Source organism: Cyprinodon tularosa, unplaced genomic scaffold, assembly GCF_016077235.1.
Source record: "Cyprinodon tularosa strain WSP-4 unplaced genomic scaffold, ASM1607723v1 ctg229, whole genome shotgun sequence".
In the NCBI taxonomy this organism is placed as follows: Eukaryota; Metazoa; Chordata; class Actinopteri; order Cyprinodontiformes; family Cyprinodontidae; genus Cyprinodon; species Cyprinodon tularosa.
In genome coordinates, this window is record NW_024038856.1 from 431,004 (window position 1) to 448,863 (window position 17,860).

The following is a 17,860-nucleotide window of genomic DNA, read 5'->3' on the forward strand; positions in this document are numbered from 1 at the left end:
AGATGTAGCAACTTTTATTTCCTCTGTAGGTCTGATTTTGATGGGACCATGATGCTGCTGGTTGGATGCAAGCAAAATCCTGTAATAATTAAGTGGCTGAAGGAGGATGACTTTATAAAATGAATAACAGCATGATGAATTCTCAATTGAACTGTATGCAGTTAACTTGTTTACACAATATAAGTTTGTGTGCACAAGGGGAGAGCAGTGTTCTTGTGCTATGAAAGGGTTGCAAGTACCTGGTTCGATCCCCACGGCCTGCACTCTGACCCCCTGAGCAAGACGCTTAATCCCACACTGCTCCCCGGGCGCCGCACAAGGGCAACCCACTGCTCTCCAAGGGGATGAGTTAAATTCAGAGGTAGATTTCTCCAATGTGATATCAATAAACTTACCTGTATTTACCTGCTCCATTTATCTTTTCTGTGACTTGAGCATGCTGGAAACCAGTTTAACCAATCACAGTTGCTCATCTGATGGTACCAGCTCCTTCATTGGTGATTTTGTTAATGAAGTCTGGCAGTTTAACCAATAAAAGTTCAACTGTTTTCCGTTGTGTTATAGGTAGGTAAATGGAATTTCAAAAAGATTTTAAAATGCAAGTATGAAAAATAAATTCAATAAGGAATCATTTTTAAATTTGTTATTAGGAAAGCTATTTATAATCAGATTTATAAATTTGTTTTTTACATTTCCATTAAGAAATAGCCCATAGGAAAGCAAAATCCAAGAAGAGATCTCGTTGTTGTTTCTTTCATTTCTCCTAGACACAAATGAGCTATTTTTGATACTAAGGTGAGACCAAAGGTTTTTTCTCCTGCTTCTCAAATTCAACTCAGGAGAAACAATCACATATAATCTCATGTTTGATCAAAACAAGAGATCTCTATATGATCTGAAATATGTCTAATTTCAGCCTCCTAAACATGAGACCATGAGATCAAAGAAAGAACTCAAAGAAAACTCAGCTATGACTCCCAAGATCTCATTATTCTTCTCAAATATGTCTCAGTTTTCTCATAGTGACCTCAGAATAAACAACCAGAGTGTGTCTTACTCTGATCAAAAGAAGAGATCTCTAAATGGTATTAAATAAGTCTCATTTAATTCTCCCGTACATGGATAAGAGAAGCTCCATGAAATCTCATAAATAGAGTTACTTGCATGAGTATTTTGATTTTACATACTACATACTACATTTCAAATTCTGCATTGTAATTATTGTATTATATTACTGTAAGTTCATTACCTTGTAACTTACAAGAAAACAAGACAGAAAATAATGCACTTTTAAATTCCAAGTTTTCCAATTTATTAATAAAATAATAAAAATCAACATAACTAGACAACCAACCGTTTCAGTATTATATTTAGAGATTAATGCAAATTCTTTAAGGATGCATGTCAGTACTGTACAGAAATCATACAGAAAAAAGAAAAAAAAAATGTGGTTAAGAAACATGAATCCTCAGTGCACATACAGTGAGAATGAACTATATTTCAAATAATTTGTAAGTAAGGTAGTAATAATGGAAATAAAATATTCACTGGGCCAAAGACGAGAGCGGGATGGGTCGGACGTCTAGAGCAGCTGATTGGAGGTTTGAATTTCAAACTGACACTTTGAGCGGGACAGTCCAGTCGGGACCAATTAGGTCTGCAGTCTCTGAAGTGGCACCTGTTGACATTGTGCAGTGGAAGTTGTCTGGAGTGAAGGTAAGTTTTAAACTTCTTACATATAAGTTAGTTTTGTAACCGTCGACAGCATTATACATTGATAACTTGATAAAAATGCACGGATATCAGTAGTCAATTTATTTTAATTTTGGGCGGTGAATTTTGAACGACCATGCAGTCTCAAATCAAGCTAGCTACTAACATTACAAGTAGCATGGTTTCCTTTGATTTTTAGCAGACTTGGAAGTTGGTATCAATGTTGTGTTTGTGAAAATGTCCATATAAATTAACCTTTTAAGTAAGAGCGCCCACTGTACAAAGGGCTGCGTGAGATGCTTGCTGCATAGACGATCATTAGGAAGCTAGTAAGCTAACATGTAGCATACCAAAATGATGCTAACCACACAAACAAGGTGTCATATGAAAATAGAGACTCTGCTGCGTCACCAGTTTTCTGTCTTTTTGCCACGCACTCCCGCCACGCCATGTATTTGATTTTTCACGCTGAAAAAAATATAATACATTTCTCTGTTCTGTATAAAAGCTTGTGACCATGGTGAAGTCAGTTTCAGGTTGGATATTCGACACCGCTGAATCTACTGTACGCGACTACAGTATGTCTGACTAATCAACCTGAAACTAACTTCACCATGGTCATTAACAGCGGTGACTGTAAGAAAGCCGGTGAATCAGATCAATAAGACGTCAGTTTATGATTGGTTCACAGCGGTTACGTTCAACAGCACAAGACATCTAGAAGTAGAGTCTTTTATTGATGAGTAAAGACAGTTTAGTTATTTGAGGAAACATGATCTGAAGAAGACATGTTTAGTTTAATAAACCCAATGTGGACTGACTATATATATACGTAAATGTATGTATATGTAGTGTTTGTAATTTTCACTGTTGCTGCACTTTGCATGAAATCATATTTCTTATCTTGTATGTGATATATGAAAGCATTAGATTGCTAACATCATGCTTTTTAAACTGCCATTTACAGAATGACATCTGGTTCCAACTCAAAAAGACAGAGGTTACCTTCAACCAAAATGAAAGATCATGTACAGCTGGGAACTGAAGAGGAAGAGGAGGCAGCTGGTGAGTTATTGTTAATTTATTTACTGTTATTTTTTACTTTTAACTTATCAATTGGTAATTAAAGGAAAGTATAAGTAGAATAGCTGATTTTTAAAGATCCCCTACATGCTAAACTGTATACAGTATAAACTACTTGAATAATAATTTGAGTCTACTATGGTCTTTCCACAGAAACATTAAATTGTCTTGTTAGAAATCCTTAAAATTGTATCAGCACCTTTTCACACTTTAAAAATTGCACAATCAATTAATATATATATTTAATATATAATAATATATATTTAGCTGCTAGACTCAAGATGTGTCTTAATTCACTGTCAAGCAGCAGCGGCACCAGAAAATTATTATTGGGGGGGGAATGGCCACAACAAGTACCAACAAATAAATAATACTATAATAGATATAGATTTACTGTTCCCGGGCTAATACACTACATATTGTGAAATGCACATTACTAAATGATTATCATATGATAAGCACATACATCAACACTTCTTTTATCCTTTTTGTTTTTCAGAGCCAGAAGACATCAGAGTGGCTCGAGGATTTCTTAAAAATGTTGCTCTGTACCAGGAGAGCTCTGCAGCCTTGATCCACCCGTCACAGAAGGCTCTTCAGGAGCTCTTTCCCAATAGTGGCTTGTTCCTGTCATCCTTCAAGCTTGCCTCCATAATGCACCAATGTGACCATGACAGCCTTCGACTTTTCCATCTCCTTTTTGAACACTTCTTCACCGCAGAGGAGTGCACCAATGCAGTGGCTTTCGGACGACATGGCAAGATACCAGAGGGGAAGCAGCTGCTTGACCAAAGCAAAGTTGATGGAATTCTGAGTGAGTAGTTTTTCTGGTGTAATGACTGCAATGTTCTAGCTACTTTCTAGCATTTTGCTTGCTTGATTTGTTGTACACTAGTTACTTGATTGTTGTTGTTTTTTTTGAGTAAATATATTTTTAATATGATTAGATTATGAAAGTCTACAGTGGCCGACAAGGGTCAAACGGACAGCAACGACCCAATACGTCTTAGTTTGAGAAAACAGCTTCAAGTACAGAAACGAAGCAAAATCACAAAATCAAACACAAGTCTAAACGAGGTACAAAACGAGGAACGTGTTGCAAATGAAAAAACGCATCATCAAAAATGCATCACCATCAAACGCACTGCAAATGGAGAAACGATCTGTAAACCGAGAAAAGATCTGCAAACGAAAAATGCTGCATGCTCCAAACCTGCAGGGGGAGCCCTCAGCGTAACAGCTCAATAGAGAGACACACGGGATGGAGAGAGACAGAACAGCTGACTAAATCACAACGGTGTATGAAAATAGCAGGAATAGCAGGAACCGCTTATAGTGATCACGGATATAGTAATCAGCTGCTTTAGGATCCAGAGGACAGAATCATTTCTATACAAATGCTGTTTAAATAATTTGGTTATAGTGATCAAGAAATCCACTTATAGTTTCATTTTTGGGAATTTTATGAATGAAAACATGCAAAAACTATTTTAAAACTACGTGTATTTAATTTTTTACTCGCAGCAGGACATAGTGCAGCTGTCCCATCCAGAGCTGAGGAATGCAGTTCACATTTTAAAGGTCTCCTGCATGTTGGTTTTAAAAACTTTGACCTTTTACATGGTTTTGAAAAAGAAGTGAACTTGGTGTTAGGCAAAAGTAATTAAACTTGCATGATGCTTCTCAAAAGAAGCATTTGAAACGACTGAGTTTAAAATCAGAATAAAATTCAGTCAATGCTGAAGCTGTCTATTTCCATTTTTCTCATTGAAAAACGATACGAATGGCATTTAGATGATGTTCTGCATAAAAAATTAAGTGAAACAATAAAAATTCAGTTATAGTAATCAACTGCTTATTGTGATCATATTGACTCCAGACCAACGTGATCACTATAAGCGGTTTTCACTGTACAGCAGGAACGGTAATATGACTTTTACTTGATTTTATATATATGTTTATATATGTTTGCATGTAGATTAGCCTGCTTGATATAGGTATGGGAGACTGTGAAAAGAGGGCTTTTTAATGTATTTTTAAAGCGGGTGTTTTATATCAAGTAGGCTAATCTACATGCAAACATGTATATACATATATATATAAAATCAAGTAAAAGTCACATTACCGTTCCTGCTGTATTTTCATACACTGTTGTGATTTAGTCAGCTGTTCTGTCTCTCTCCATCCCGTGTATCTCTCTATTGAGCTGTTACGCTGAGGGCTCCCCCTGCAGGTTTGGAGCATGCAGCGTTTTTCGTTTGCAGATCGTTTGTCGGTTTACAGATCGTTTCTCCATTTGCAGTGTACCTGTTAGAAGTTAAAGTTTTGTACCTCGTTTAGACTTGTGTTTGAGTTTGTGATTTTGCATCGTTTCTGTACTTGAAGCTGTTTTCTCAAACTGAGACGTATTGGGCCGTTGCTGTCCGTTTGACCCTTGTCGGCCATCGTAAAAGTCAAATAAGAAATTGAATGATACTGAATGTAGCTCCTGGTGTGTTGAGAGATGCACAGGAAGGCTAAGATGGATATAAACAGTCCTTTATTTTAACCCTTTGATACACTGGCACTGCAAACCCATTCTAATGCACAAGATGGACCAAAAATTACCTGTACTTGTGTCATGCATAGCTGAGTGTTTCTTTGCCATATCTTTTAAAATCAATTTATTTCATCATTTAATATTCCTAATATTAAATGTTTTCTTTGCCACTAGTCATTATTTCCTCTTATGTTAATAATCAAAAACATTATACACTTAGATGGAACCATTGCTATATAGAAATGTCATTTTACAGATAGTTGAATGAACATAATAATGTATTAAAATATGCTAGGAAAATATCAAACTAATTTAAGTCTCTTTTCTCCGTTTTTTTTTTTTTTTTTTTTTTTTTTGCAGCCTATGTGAGGCGGTGCGCAACGATGGAGAACTGGAAACCAGTAGAGGAGGCCAAGCTTAAAAAGGCCCTCATAAATAAATGCTGTCACAGGTCAGTACAGTGACTGGCTTTACAGGCATAATGTTTACAACAGCCCCTTGTTCACCAGTGTGCCCTCTTGTTCAGCAATTGTGAATTTTTTCACCGTTTATTGACATGTTGTTACACCAGTGGTTGTCAATTGGGATAATGTGATTGCTGTCACTTTTACAATGTATGGCCTGGTTCACTCTTGTAAAATGGTATGCACACTGGTATGCGTGTTGAATTAATGCAAAATAAATGATGCTGCAGTTCATTCACAGTTGTTTCTTATTTCTTCCATTTTAATCTTAATTTTCTCTTACCTTAGTCTCAAAGTCATTCTGACATTATCTCAGTTTTTCTCCTAAGGGGAGGGGTTTAGGAGCAATAATTCAGATTGAGGTGATCTCAAGAAGAGAAGCAATTGAGCTCCATCTCACAACTCTTTAGTGCTCCTCCTGGCTTTTTAGGAGCAATAAGTAAGACATGAATGAGATCATAAAGATGGAATCCTGAGATCTCCTATGATCTCAGTTTTTCTCCAAGGTGTGATTTAGGAGCAATAATTCAGATTGAGGTGATCTCAAGAAGACAGGCAATTGAGATCTGTATTTTAACTCTTTAGTGCTCCAACCGGCTTTTTAGGAGCAATAAGCAAGACATGAATGAAATAAAAAAGATGCAATGATGAGATCTTATCTATGACTATCATTTCTCCTACAAGTCTCAAAAAGTCATTCTCACAATATCTCAATTTTGCTCCTAAGGGGGGGTTTAGGAGCAATAATTCAGATTGAGGTGATCTCAAAAAGATACACAATTCAGATTGAAGAAATCTCATAAAGATATTCAATTGAGATCTCCGTACTGTCTTGAGAGATCAAGAAAAGACTATCCTGAGCAAAAAAGTTTTCCTCTGGGAGGATTTTAAAAAACATTTTTATAATTCAGTATTTAATGATGGATTAACAAGTAGCTACAATCTATGTTTGTAAAGATTCTCAGTCATCCAGGTCATAATCATTCCAAAAAAGTAAAAAAAAACACTGGACTTTGTTTCCAAGTTTGAAGATGTTTCGCTTCTCATCCAGGAAGCTTTTTCAATTCAAAATGTATAGCATTGAGTTCGAGGTTTTATGGAGTGGACCAAAAACAAAGCTTTGTTTTGGCTTAAAAAGCATGTAAATTGAACCGAACGTACAGGTATCTATAGAAGTTTGTGTTGTTAACGATTAAAAATGTGGAGCAGGTTCAAGAGGTCCTTTTAAGGCTCTATGACTAAACATTTAGCTCTAACTGTCTAAACAAATCTGCAATTGAAGTTTCCTATGTTTGGTTGAGTTCAGTCCTAAAGGGTGTACTCCATTAGCTGAAAAGGTTTTAATAGACCTACCACAAAACAAGCTTAAACTGGAAGGTAATTGGACTTTGGCTCAGTTTTTTTGAAGATTTTTCAACACCTCTCCGGGACTCTTTGTTAATTCTGCCAACTGCCACAAGAGTCAGGTGCAAGCCAGCAGACAAAATTGAGCCAAAGTTCAGTTGCCTTACAAATTAGGCTGGTTTTGTGGTTGCCATGACCTGGATGACAATTTAAACAGGCACGTATGGCCATGGTGCGTTCAAAGAAAGCTCAGAAAAAGAAGTTACTGCATCCTGATAGCGATTTTAACTGTTGTAGCGGTTAAACGGCTGCCGTTTTGTGCCCGATTTAGTAAAAAAAAAAAAAAAAAGTGGGGCTTTCTTAAAAAAAACAATAGCGTAGGTGATTGGTCAACAATACAATACAACGCTTAGTGTTGTGTGTGTACTTTTTTTTGTGTGTGTACTTTTGGCGGCCTACCAATATGGAAAGCAGATTGATAGTTTCACCCGCCAATCACAAAAGTTACCGGGCATTTGGTGTGTGAGCGGGTGCCAATTTGATGCCCTGCTTGTTTTGACCAACTGTGTATAAAGATGAAAAAGAAGCAATTACGTCACCAATTTGGGACATTAGCAGATGAGGAAGATGTCAAACAGTTTGGGCTCATAACTACACCCATGGTCAGTTTAAGTTTATTCTATATGGTAATATTTTATATTTTTTGCAACTTCATAATCTGAAGGCAACTTAACAAAACACAAATGAAGCCAAAGTAGAGGGAAGGGAGACCTTCATGGTCCTCCATTTCCCATAAGTCAAAATATTTTCCTTTATAAGACACAAAAAATAACTTTGAAGAAGATTTTCGGCAAGAATGTTGCTTTGTTTAAACTAAAATATCTGCCCTGCTGGTAAAGATTTACCAGAATTTTAAAACAGACCTCCATAACGTCCTGATACCTGATATCAGTTTTCCTGATAAATTAAATTTCCTAAAATACTCTGGTCCCACAGGTTGATCCTGCATTAGGCAGCTGGTTTTAAAGCTTTTTTTTTATAAAATAAACAAATTACATCTTTTCTGGCAGGTTTTATAATGGGTTATATATGTATCATTTTATTTTTAACTAAATGTAATCCCTACATAAATTTGGTCTAGCTGTTTGTTCTAAAAGAGTTTTTTAAATAAATTTTGATTTGATTGGATTGGGTTTTTCTCATTGTGAACAACTGGTCCTCTGAACAGAACTTGCTTTGAAGATGCTGTAGTCCAGTTTCCACACTTAGCAGGACAGTGGTTCAGACTGCTACCATAGTAACCAGTTTCACAGACAACAAGATCTTAGTAATACAAATAACCAGGAAGTTTTCCTGAGATTTTATTTGTTTCAGATTCATCAGCAGTAACATCAGCTTTGATCTGTCTCCGTGACAACAGAGTGACCTCTAGTAATCTTTAAGTGGTTGGTCGCCGCTTGCAGAGGCGGAGCCTTTGGTGTTTATGGTAAATTTGAGGTCGATATCTGAAAACTCAAACACAAACAGAGGATAGAGCAGGAAGAATGATGTGGCCAGGGTCCACTCACAGATTGCAGTATAAGTAAGAAATTCACAGAAATGGAAAACAGTCACTGAAGGAGAGAATAGTTAAGGACAACAAGTGTAACAGCATAGAAACAGTAGTAAAAAGGAACATCCCTGTCCCATGATCTGTCTCAATGTAAGTTCTATGATTGACTAAAATAACTGAACTCAACTCTTTAATAACATTTTATGACTGTATGTCATTATCTATCATATAAATTATAGATATAGACATACATAGATATAATATATATAAATAAAAAGAATAGGTGTAAATATATAAAATCTACTTACAAAAAAAGAAAGGAACCTGTGCAGCAACAACCAATGAATCAGTGCTTCAATTAAGGTCTGATCTCAGCACCTGGATCATTGGCTCCACCTGGTCAGGTAAAGGCTGGTTTATACTTTATGAATCCTCTATCACAGTGTTTGCAGCATTTATACTCCATGTGGCTTTTTCTTAACCTGCCAATTTAGACTGATAATGTTTAGCTCTCAGGTTTAGTTCTACACATTATCAATCTGGGACTGCTGTCATCGAATCTGTTTGGGGAAATGGGAGATATCCAGCAGAGCTTTTTGAGTTGATTAGGCAAAGTGACCTGACCAACCAAGTGTGGTTTTAGCCAATCTGGGTAACAAATTAAATGGCAGTAGAGGCTATGAGAAAGCACAACAGCTTATGCTTTTAATGCTCTTGCTGTTCTTCTTTTAAAGACACAGATTCTGATAAAGCAGATGTGATAGGATGCTATGTTTTTTTGTTGGATTTTTTAAGGGTTTTTTTGTTGGCTGTGGCCTCTGGAATTCCATCAGCAGTTAAAATAAGTATTGAACGCCCCACCATCATTGTTCTCAGTTCACGTATTTCTAGAGGTGCTATATAGATGTCGGTAACAATTCATGCAATCCACAGATACAAAGAAATCAAACCATAGATGTCCAGAAATAAGTTATGTGTAATAATGTGGAATGGCAAAGGGGAAAAGTATTGATCACGTGAAGACGGGAAAGAGCGAAAAGGAATGGAAAGGCAAGACACCAGCTGAAATCTCTCAGTAATTAGAAAGTAATCCTGCCTCTTGTCATTGCAAATTAATATCAGCTGGTTCAGTCCCAAATGATGGCCTATAATAAGGTGTGTCTGGTATCAAACGAGAAACATCTCATGATGGGCAAGAGCTTTCCCAATACCTACACAACCTTATTGTTGAAAATCATAATGATGGCATTGGTTACAGAAGGATTTCTAAACTTCTGAATGTTCTAGTGAACACTGTTGGGACCAAGTGGAAAGAACTTGATTTTACCATATACTGACCATGACCAGGTGCTCCTCGCAAAATTTATGACAGAGTGCAAAGAATGGTAAGAGGAATTGTCCAAGAGACAAAAAACACTTGAGAGCTTCAGAAAGACCTGGAAGTAGCAGGAACAATTGTTTCAAAGAAAACAATAAGTAATTCACTCAAACGCCATGGCCTGTAATCATGCTCACCATGCAGGACTCCATTGCTGAAGAAAAAGTATGTTGAAGCTTGTTTAAAGTTTGCTGGACAATATTTATACAAGCCTGTGAAATACTAGGACAATATAATCTGGCCAGTTGAGACCATTGTTGAACTGAATAATACTGCCATGTTTGGAAGTCAAAGGGCACTGCAAACCAACCCAAAAACACAATACCCACAGTGAAGTTTGGAGGTGAGAACAACATGGCATAGGGTACTGGCAAACTTCAAATAACTGGAGGAAGGAAGAATGGAAAAATATACAAAGACCTTCTTGCTAAAAATCTGCTGCCAGCTACCAGGATGACAAAGATGTGGGTGGAAATTTTAGCAAGGCAATGACCCCAAACACACAGTTAAGGAAACTCTAAATTGTTTGCAGAGAACGAAAAAATAAAGCTGCTAGAACGGTGCAGCCAATCACCTGACTTGAACCAAATAGAAAATCTATGGAAATAACTAAAGATCAGAGTTCATAGAAGAGGCGCACGGAACCTTCAAGACTTGAAGACTGTCTGGGAGAATGGGCCAAAATCACACATAAGCAATGCATACAACTAGTTTCTCCATGCAGGAGGCATCTTGAAGCTGCCATTGACAACAGAGGCTTTTGGAACAAATGCGTATATAAATTTCAGCAAGAGTGTTCAATACTTTTTCCCGGTGCCATTTCACTTTATTGCAAATAATTTAATTTCTGGACATTTTTTTTTGTATATGTGGATTACATGGCTTGTTCTGTTGAAAATGTCAAGTCAATAGCACCTCTAGAAATATATTTACTGAGAAAAATGGTGCTGTGTTCAATACTTATTTTACCTGCTGTCTATGACCTGTTATTCCGTTTATAAAGGATACTGCAGATGATCAGGATGGTGCAGATGGAGCACACAACATACCCAATGTACTTCACGATCTTGTCGCTGATAAGAAACAGTTGAAACCAGAGGTAGACCAGGCCCCCAAAGAATGCCAGAACAGCACCAATGTAATGAAGAGAAACATTGTTTGAGACCTGAAACAGAACAGACATAAGAAGTAGATTTTAATCAGAACCAAGCACGTTTCTGATAGGTTACTAGTGTGTCTGCTACCTGGAAGTTTCCGGTGATGGACAACCCCACAGCTGAGAAGATTCCCAGTACAAAGCTAGCAATGTTATACCCTCTGTTTTTTGAATGGTTTTTAACAGCGAGGAAACGCACAGTGTCGAATATCAGAGCTGTTGGAGAAAGAAAGAAGGTTTTAGTTCCACTGTATAGTTCTGGGTAGGATTAGTTTCTAGAACACAGCTAGAAGCTTTCAACTTTCTAACAGAAGCCTAAAAGGTTTTACCCAAACCTTGAACCTATATAATAAATTCAATGATTCACAATCAGTGTTGTTTTTTTTTTCAAATGTAGCTTTTGGAATTCTGGTTCTGGTTTGGGTTTATTATATCTGGGGTCAGCATCACAAAGCAGGTTTATGGAAAACTCAACCTCTGTTTCAGTCACCGTAGTAACATTCTCCCCAGATCTAACCTGGTCCTTACAGCAGATCTCGCTGTTTTATTTCCTGAGTTAGTTAAATTTTTGTCGTAGATTTGTACATGAAAAAATGTATATATATCATTCTCTGGGTTCGTTAAACACATTAGGTTTTAAAAACAAACATATGATGTCCGTTTGAGGAGGATCTTATTAAAGAATGGTCAGCGCTATTTCACAGAGAATTAAATACACTGCTCAAAAAAATTAAAGGAACACTTTGAAAACACATCAGATCTCAATGGGGGAAAAAATCATGCTGTTTAATTATACTGATATAGACTGGGTGATGTGTTAGGAACAAAAGGATGCCACATCATTTGATGGAAATGAAAATTATCAACCTACATAGGGCTGAATTCAAAGACACCCCAAAAATTACAGTGAAAAAATACAAATACAATGATTTTGCTGAAATTTCATTGCAGCAACTCAAAATGGTATTCAGTACTTTGTATGACCCCCAAGTGCGTGTATGCCTGCCTGATAACATCGGGCCATGCTCATAATGAGACAATCGCGTCCTGGAGTATCTCCTCCCAGATCTGGACCAGGGCATCACTGGGCTCCTGGACAGTCTGAGATGCAACCTGGCGGCGTTGGATGTATCGAAACATAATGCTCCAGAGGTGTTCTATTGGATTTAGGTCAGGCGTGCGTGGGGGCCAGTCAATGGTATCAATTCCTTCATCCTCCAGGAACTGCCTGCATACTCTCGCCACATGAGGCCGGGCAATGTCGTGCACAAGGAGGAAACCAGGACCCACTGCACCGGCATAGGGTCTGACAAAGGGTGCAAGGATTTCGTCCCGATACCTAATGGAAGTCGTTGCAGTTTTCTAGCCTGTATAGGTCTGTGCGTCCCTCCATGGATATGCCTCCCCAGACCATCACTGACCCACTACCAAACCGGTCATACTGAACGATGTTACAGGCAGCATAACGTTCTCCACGGCTTCTCCAGACCCTTTCACGTCTGTCACACCTGCTCAGGGTGAACCTGCTCTCATCTGTGAAAAGCACAGGGAGCCAGTGGCAGACTTGCCAATTCCGGTGTTCTGCTGCAAATGCCAATCGAACTCCACGGTGCCGGGCAGTGAGCACAGGGCCCACTAGAGGACGTCGGGCCCTTATGGAATAATCAAATTATCTTACATTTAGCCCTTTTTTGGGATTATTGATCATACAGAGAGCAAAATTGTTGCATATATACGATAATTGTTGAATATACGATAAAAGTTTAATTCTATTCTATTCTATTCCAATTACCGTATACCTAGCAATACTGCCCTACACGTAGCAAAGCTAAGAACGTTTGGACCAACTTTAACATTGGTATACTTTGTGTACCCGGACAACAGAGAGTAGGTGAGACAGTGTTCTGTCAGATGAGCATAACCCATCAGACCAGCATACCCATAGTCAATAAACATGCGCAAGTCATCAGATTTGCGTTTATTCCTTTAGTTTTGTGCGAAAAATAGACTTTAAACTACCTCAATTGGCGTGTATCCCTTCAATCATGTACAAAAAAAGCAATTTAAGGTGAGATCATCATCCTTTTCAAAAAACACCAAAAAGTAAATAGATTTCTTTGTACATGACTAAAGGGATAAACGCTCGTTAGAGGTAGTTTAAAGTTTATTTTACATACAAAAATAAATGGGTAAACTAAAGGGATAGACAATCAACTGTTTTCACTTTCAGAGCTCTCTGAAGGTCTAGGGAACATTAAGAAGAACTTTTACCCATCGTGAGAAAGTGCTGGCGCTCATAAGAAATACTTTTAGTCAGAAGGCTCATGGGGAATAAAGGTTATCCTTTTTTTTTTTATTTGTCTTCTGATGAGGTTGAATAACTCATTCAAGGTTACATGTAGTTGGATTCAACCTGCTGTTTTTTTTTTGTTTTTTTTTACAAACCATATCAAGAGGAAATTCTCTGGTTTCACCTGTTAACCTTCTTTTGGTAATGTGTCCTGAGACTGCTTGTTGAAACATAAATCAGCCAGAATTAGTCTTAATGTAGGTGATCTTGGCTGTGTTCTCTATTAACTGGATGCAGATACATAAAGCTGCCTTTCTTACCTAGAATGCAGCCGTTGTTGCAGACCTGAGAGAACCAGCAGCTGGCTGGAGGTTTTGCCCCACAGTGACTGATAAAAGGAACAGACATCATCATTGATCATCTATTTTGTAACACAGACTCTTCTTCTAGCAGATTTTAGTTGAATTGATGTCAGATTTAACTCATTTAAATCCATAAACATAACTTTTCTTAGAGTAAATCTTGTTTTCTTACAGACCTTATGTAAGGAAAGTGGTCCGTCAGATTTACTGTTCCATTATGCAAAGCTATTCCATACCTGTAGGATGAAAACAAAACCTCACATCATAAATCCAGCAGATTAACAGATGTTGAAAAGGTGTCCCCTAATTCTCAATATCAACATACACATGTCAAAATACTGTGGGACTTTTGATAATTAAAATTAACTGCTTTTCCTGCAGGCTGGGATCAGGGTTCAGCTACAAGTGTTTTCAAATCTTTGAACTGTCTGGGTCCAAGAAACTCAGTTGAGATCTCAAAAGAAGAAATGGGGGAATTTGTAAACTAATCATAGAACTAAATGAAACGTCAGCTTATGTCCAGAAAAAGATCAAATCTGTGCCAATAGAACAGATGGAGAGAGGATTGGATCTAAAGGTCATTGTATGATCTGATTTGATCAGATTTAATTAAAGAACCAAACTAATTTTATGAATTGGAAATGAACTGGACTCGTTCTCTCTTGAAAGGGGTCTAAATTTGGCTTTAATTTTGATTTATAAACAAACTGAATAACAATCCAGCTCTGAAAAATGCAAAGCAATCATTTGGGAAACTCTTACTGCTTATTTAGTTATTTGATCAGGAAGTCTCCTGAGATGTTTTTCACAGGAGACATTACAGGTGCTGGTCATAAAATTAGAATATCATGAAAAAGTAGATTGATTTCAGCAATTCCATTTAAAAAGTGAAACTTGTATATTATATTCATACATTACATACAAACTCATATATTTCAGATGTTTATTTTGTTTAATTTTGATGATTACAAATGAAAATCTCAAATTCATCATATCAGAAAATTAGAATATCACTGAAGACCAATAAAAACAAAGGATTTATAGAAATGTTGGCCAACTGAAAAGTATGAACATGAAAAGTATGAGCATGTACAGCACTCAGTATTTAGTTGGGCCTCCTTTGGCCTGTATTACTGCAGCAATGCGGCGTGGCATGGAGTCGATCAGTCTGTGGCACTGCTCAGGTGTTATGATAGCCCAGGTTGCTCTAATAGTGGCTTTTAGCTCTTCTGAATTGTTGGGTCTGGTGTATTGCATCTTCTTCTTCACAATACCCCATAGATTTTCTATGGGGTTAAGGTCAGGAGAGTTTGCTGGCCAATTAAGAACAGGGATACCATGGTCCTTCAACCAGGTACTGGTAGCTTTGGCACTGTGTGCAGGTGCCAAGTCCTGTTGGAAAATGAAATCTGCATCTCCAAAAAGTTGGTCAGCTGCAGGAAGCATGAAGTGCTCTAAAACTTCCTGGTATGTGGCTGCGTTGACCCTGGACCTCAGAAAACACAATGGACCAACACCAGCAGATGACATGGCACCCCAAACCATCACTGACTGTGGAAACTTTACACTGGACTTCAAGCAACGTGGATGAAGTGCCTCTCTTCTTTTCCTCCAGACTCTGGGACCTTGATTTCCAAAGGAAATGCAAAATTTACTTTCATCAGAGAACATGACTTTGGACCACTCACCAGCAGTCCAGTCCTGTTTCTCTTTAGCCCAGGCAAGACGCTTCTGACGCTGTCTGTGGTTCAAGAGTGGCTTGACACAAGGAATGCGACAGCAGAAACCCATGTCTTTCATACGTCTGTGTGTGGTGGTTCTTGAAGCACTCACTCCAGCTGCAGTCCACTCTTTGTGAATCTCCCCCACATTTTTGAATGGGTTTTGTTTCACAATCCTCTCCAGGGTGCGGTTATCTCTCTTGCTTGTACACTTTTTTCGACCACATCTTTTCCTTCCCTTCGCCTCTCTATTAATGTGCTTGGACACTGAGCTCTGTGAACAGCCAGCCTCTTTAGCGATGACCTTTTGTGTCTTGCCCTCCTTGTGCAAGGTGTCGATGGTCGTCTTTTGGACAACTGTCAAGTCAGCAGTCTTCCCCATGATTGTGTAGCCTATAGAACTAGACTGAAAGACCATTTAAAGGCTTTTGCAGGTGGTTTGAGTTAATTAGCTGATTAGAGTGTGGCACCAGGGGCCATCAATTTTGAACCTTTTCACAATATTCTAATTTTCTGATATGATGAATTTGAGATTTTCATTTGTTGTCATTTGTAATCATCAAAATTAAACAAAATAAACATCTGAAATATATGAGTTTGTATGTAATGTATGAATATAATATACAAGTTTCACTTTTTAAATGGAATTACTGAAATCAATCTACTTTTTCATGATATTCTAATTTTATGACCAGCACCTGTATATTCGTAGATTAACTCATTAATTTTTGTAACCTTTATATCGTGAAAAATATCTAAAAAATTTATTTTCTGTAAAATCTGAAACTTCTGATTAGAGGAAAAAAATGAATGGATGAGGAAGAGGATAAAAACTCACACGGCCCAAATGCCGGCGATGCCATTCACTGCAGCAAGGATGGGAATAGCAAACAGAGGACCCATCTCTCTCAGATTCTCTCTTAGCTCGCTATGAAACCACAAACACAGTGGGGAAATCCTCTTGATTCTGCTCACGCTTTATGAAGATGGATGGAGGTGGATTATGTTCTTGAGCTCAGCACAGGAAATCTGAAGTGGATTAAAAAGGATGGCGAAACCTGTAAACTCAGAGAAAATTTGTAAAGTAAGTTTTAAATACCATGATTCACACATAAATATCCTCAACAGTAAAATCATCTCTGCTTCATGTCATCTGGTAGACTTCATCTGTTTGAACTGGCTAAGGGCTTTTTCATCAGCTGAACTTGTAGCTTCAGTCAGTTCAGGCCTTTATGCAAATTAAAAGTAAGAAACCAGAAAAAGAATAACCCCACCAGTCCCTCTCTTCTCTGTCTGTCTCTGTCGATACAGAGATCAGTTTCCTTACCTGAAATAGGTGACACCTTGTTATAAAGGAATATGAAGCAGAAACAGGGGTTTTTCTTTTACCAACAGTCTCTGCATAACAGGAAGATGTTTGGTTCGTCTTTTAAAACTTGTAAAACGGGGGGTGGGGGGGGGGGGGTGTATTTCTGAAGAATTTTAATCTTCCATTTCTAAGAATAATCAAGGAAATTGGGCATTACACATGATTTCGACACACAATGCATCATCAGCTTTGAGGTATAAACTTTCACCCTGGAAAACGCAAAACAGCGAACAGTTCCCATCTCAAAACACAGTCCCCGCCTTCTTCAGGTGTATAATGACAACTGTTTATCCCCTCCAGCCACTGACAGCCACCTGACTCTGGTATGTCGTCGTACCTGACTTCAGTGGACAAATCTTTAAATTCGTTGCGATCTGGCACGTGGGAGAGGGGCTCCCTTCATGGATGAATTCCGTTTACACTGTTCAGGGCAGATGGCAGATAGCATGTGCAGAGTAGTGTGGGTAAGCAGTTTTCTGATGTCAGTGTTGTGGATTGAGTGGCCCTTGGTGGCGGTGGGGTCATGGTATGTGCAGGCATCTGTTATGGATGAAGAACACAGGTGCATTTCATTGATGGAATTTTAAATGAACTAGATCCTGAGGCTCATTTTTGTGCCATACATCCAAGAACATCACCTCCCGTTGCAGAAGGATAATGCACACCCCCATGTTGCAAGGATCTGTACACGATTCTTGGCTGGAAACATCCCAGTTCTTGCATGGCCGGCATATTCACCGGACATGTCATATCACCCATTGAGCATATTTGGGATTCTCTGGATCAGCTCATATGACAGCATGTACTGCCAGTATCCAGCGACTTCGCACAGCCATTGACGAGGAGTTGACATACATTCCACAGGCCACATTTGACGACCTGATCAACT

The 17,860-nt window shown here is 38.1% G+C and overlaps 1 protein-coding gene across 1 annotated transcript; it reads right to left on the reverse strand.

Moving 5' to 3' along the window:
- Positions 1-8,536: 8,536 nt before the first annotated feature.
- tmem150b (transmembrane protein 150B) lies at positions 8,537-16,671 on the reverse strand. Its single transcript, XM_038286709.1, has 6 exons — positions 16,441-16,671; positions 14,058-14,117; positions 13,840-13,907; positions 11,318-11,445; positions 11,082-11,238; positions 8,537-8,756 (listed from the first exon to the last, which is right to left on the reverse strand). Exons 1-6 carry the CDS (start codon positions 16,503-16,505, stop codon positions 8,572-8,574), a joined length of 663 nt encoding a protein of 220 aa, XP_038142637.1. The 5' UTR covers positions 16,506-16,671; the 3' UTR covers positions 8,537-8,571.
- Between the last annotated feature and the right edge of the window lie 1,189 nt (positions 16,672-17,860).

Excerpts from the sequence above, each read along its gene's own strand:
- tmem150b (XM_038286709.1), bottom strand. The coding sequence starts at position 16,505 with ATGGGTCCTCTGTTTGCTATTCCCATCCTTGCTGCAGTGAATGGCATC. Across the intron at positions 14,118-16,440 it reads ATCGCCGGCATTTGGGCCGT|GTATGGAATAGCTTTGCATA; the intron begins GTGAGTTTTTAT and ends TTCATCCTACAG. Across the intron at positions 8,757-11,081 it reads CACCATCCTGATCATCTGCA|TGACTGTTTTCCATTTCTGT; the intron begins GTATCCTTTATA and ends TCTCTCCTTCAG.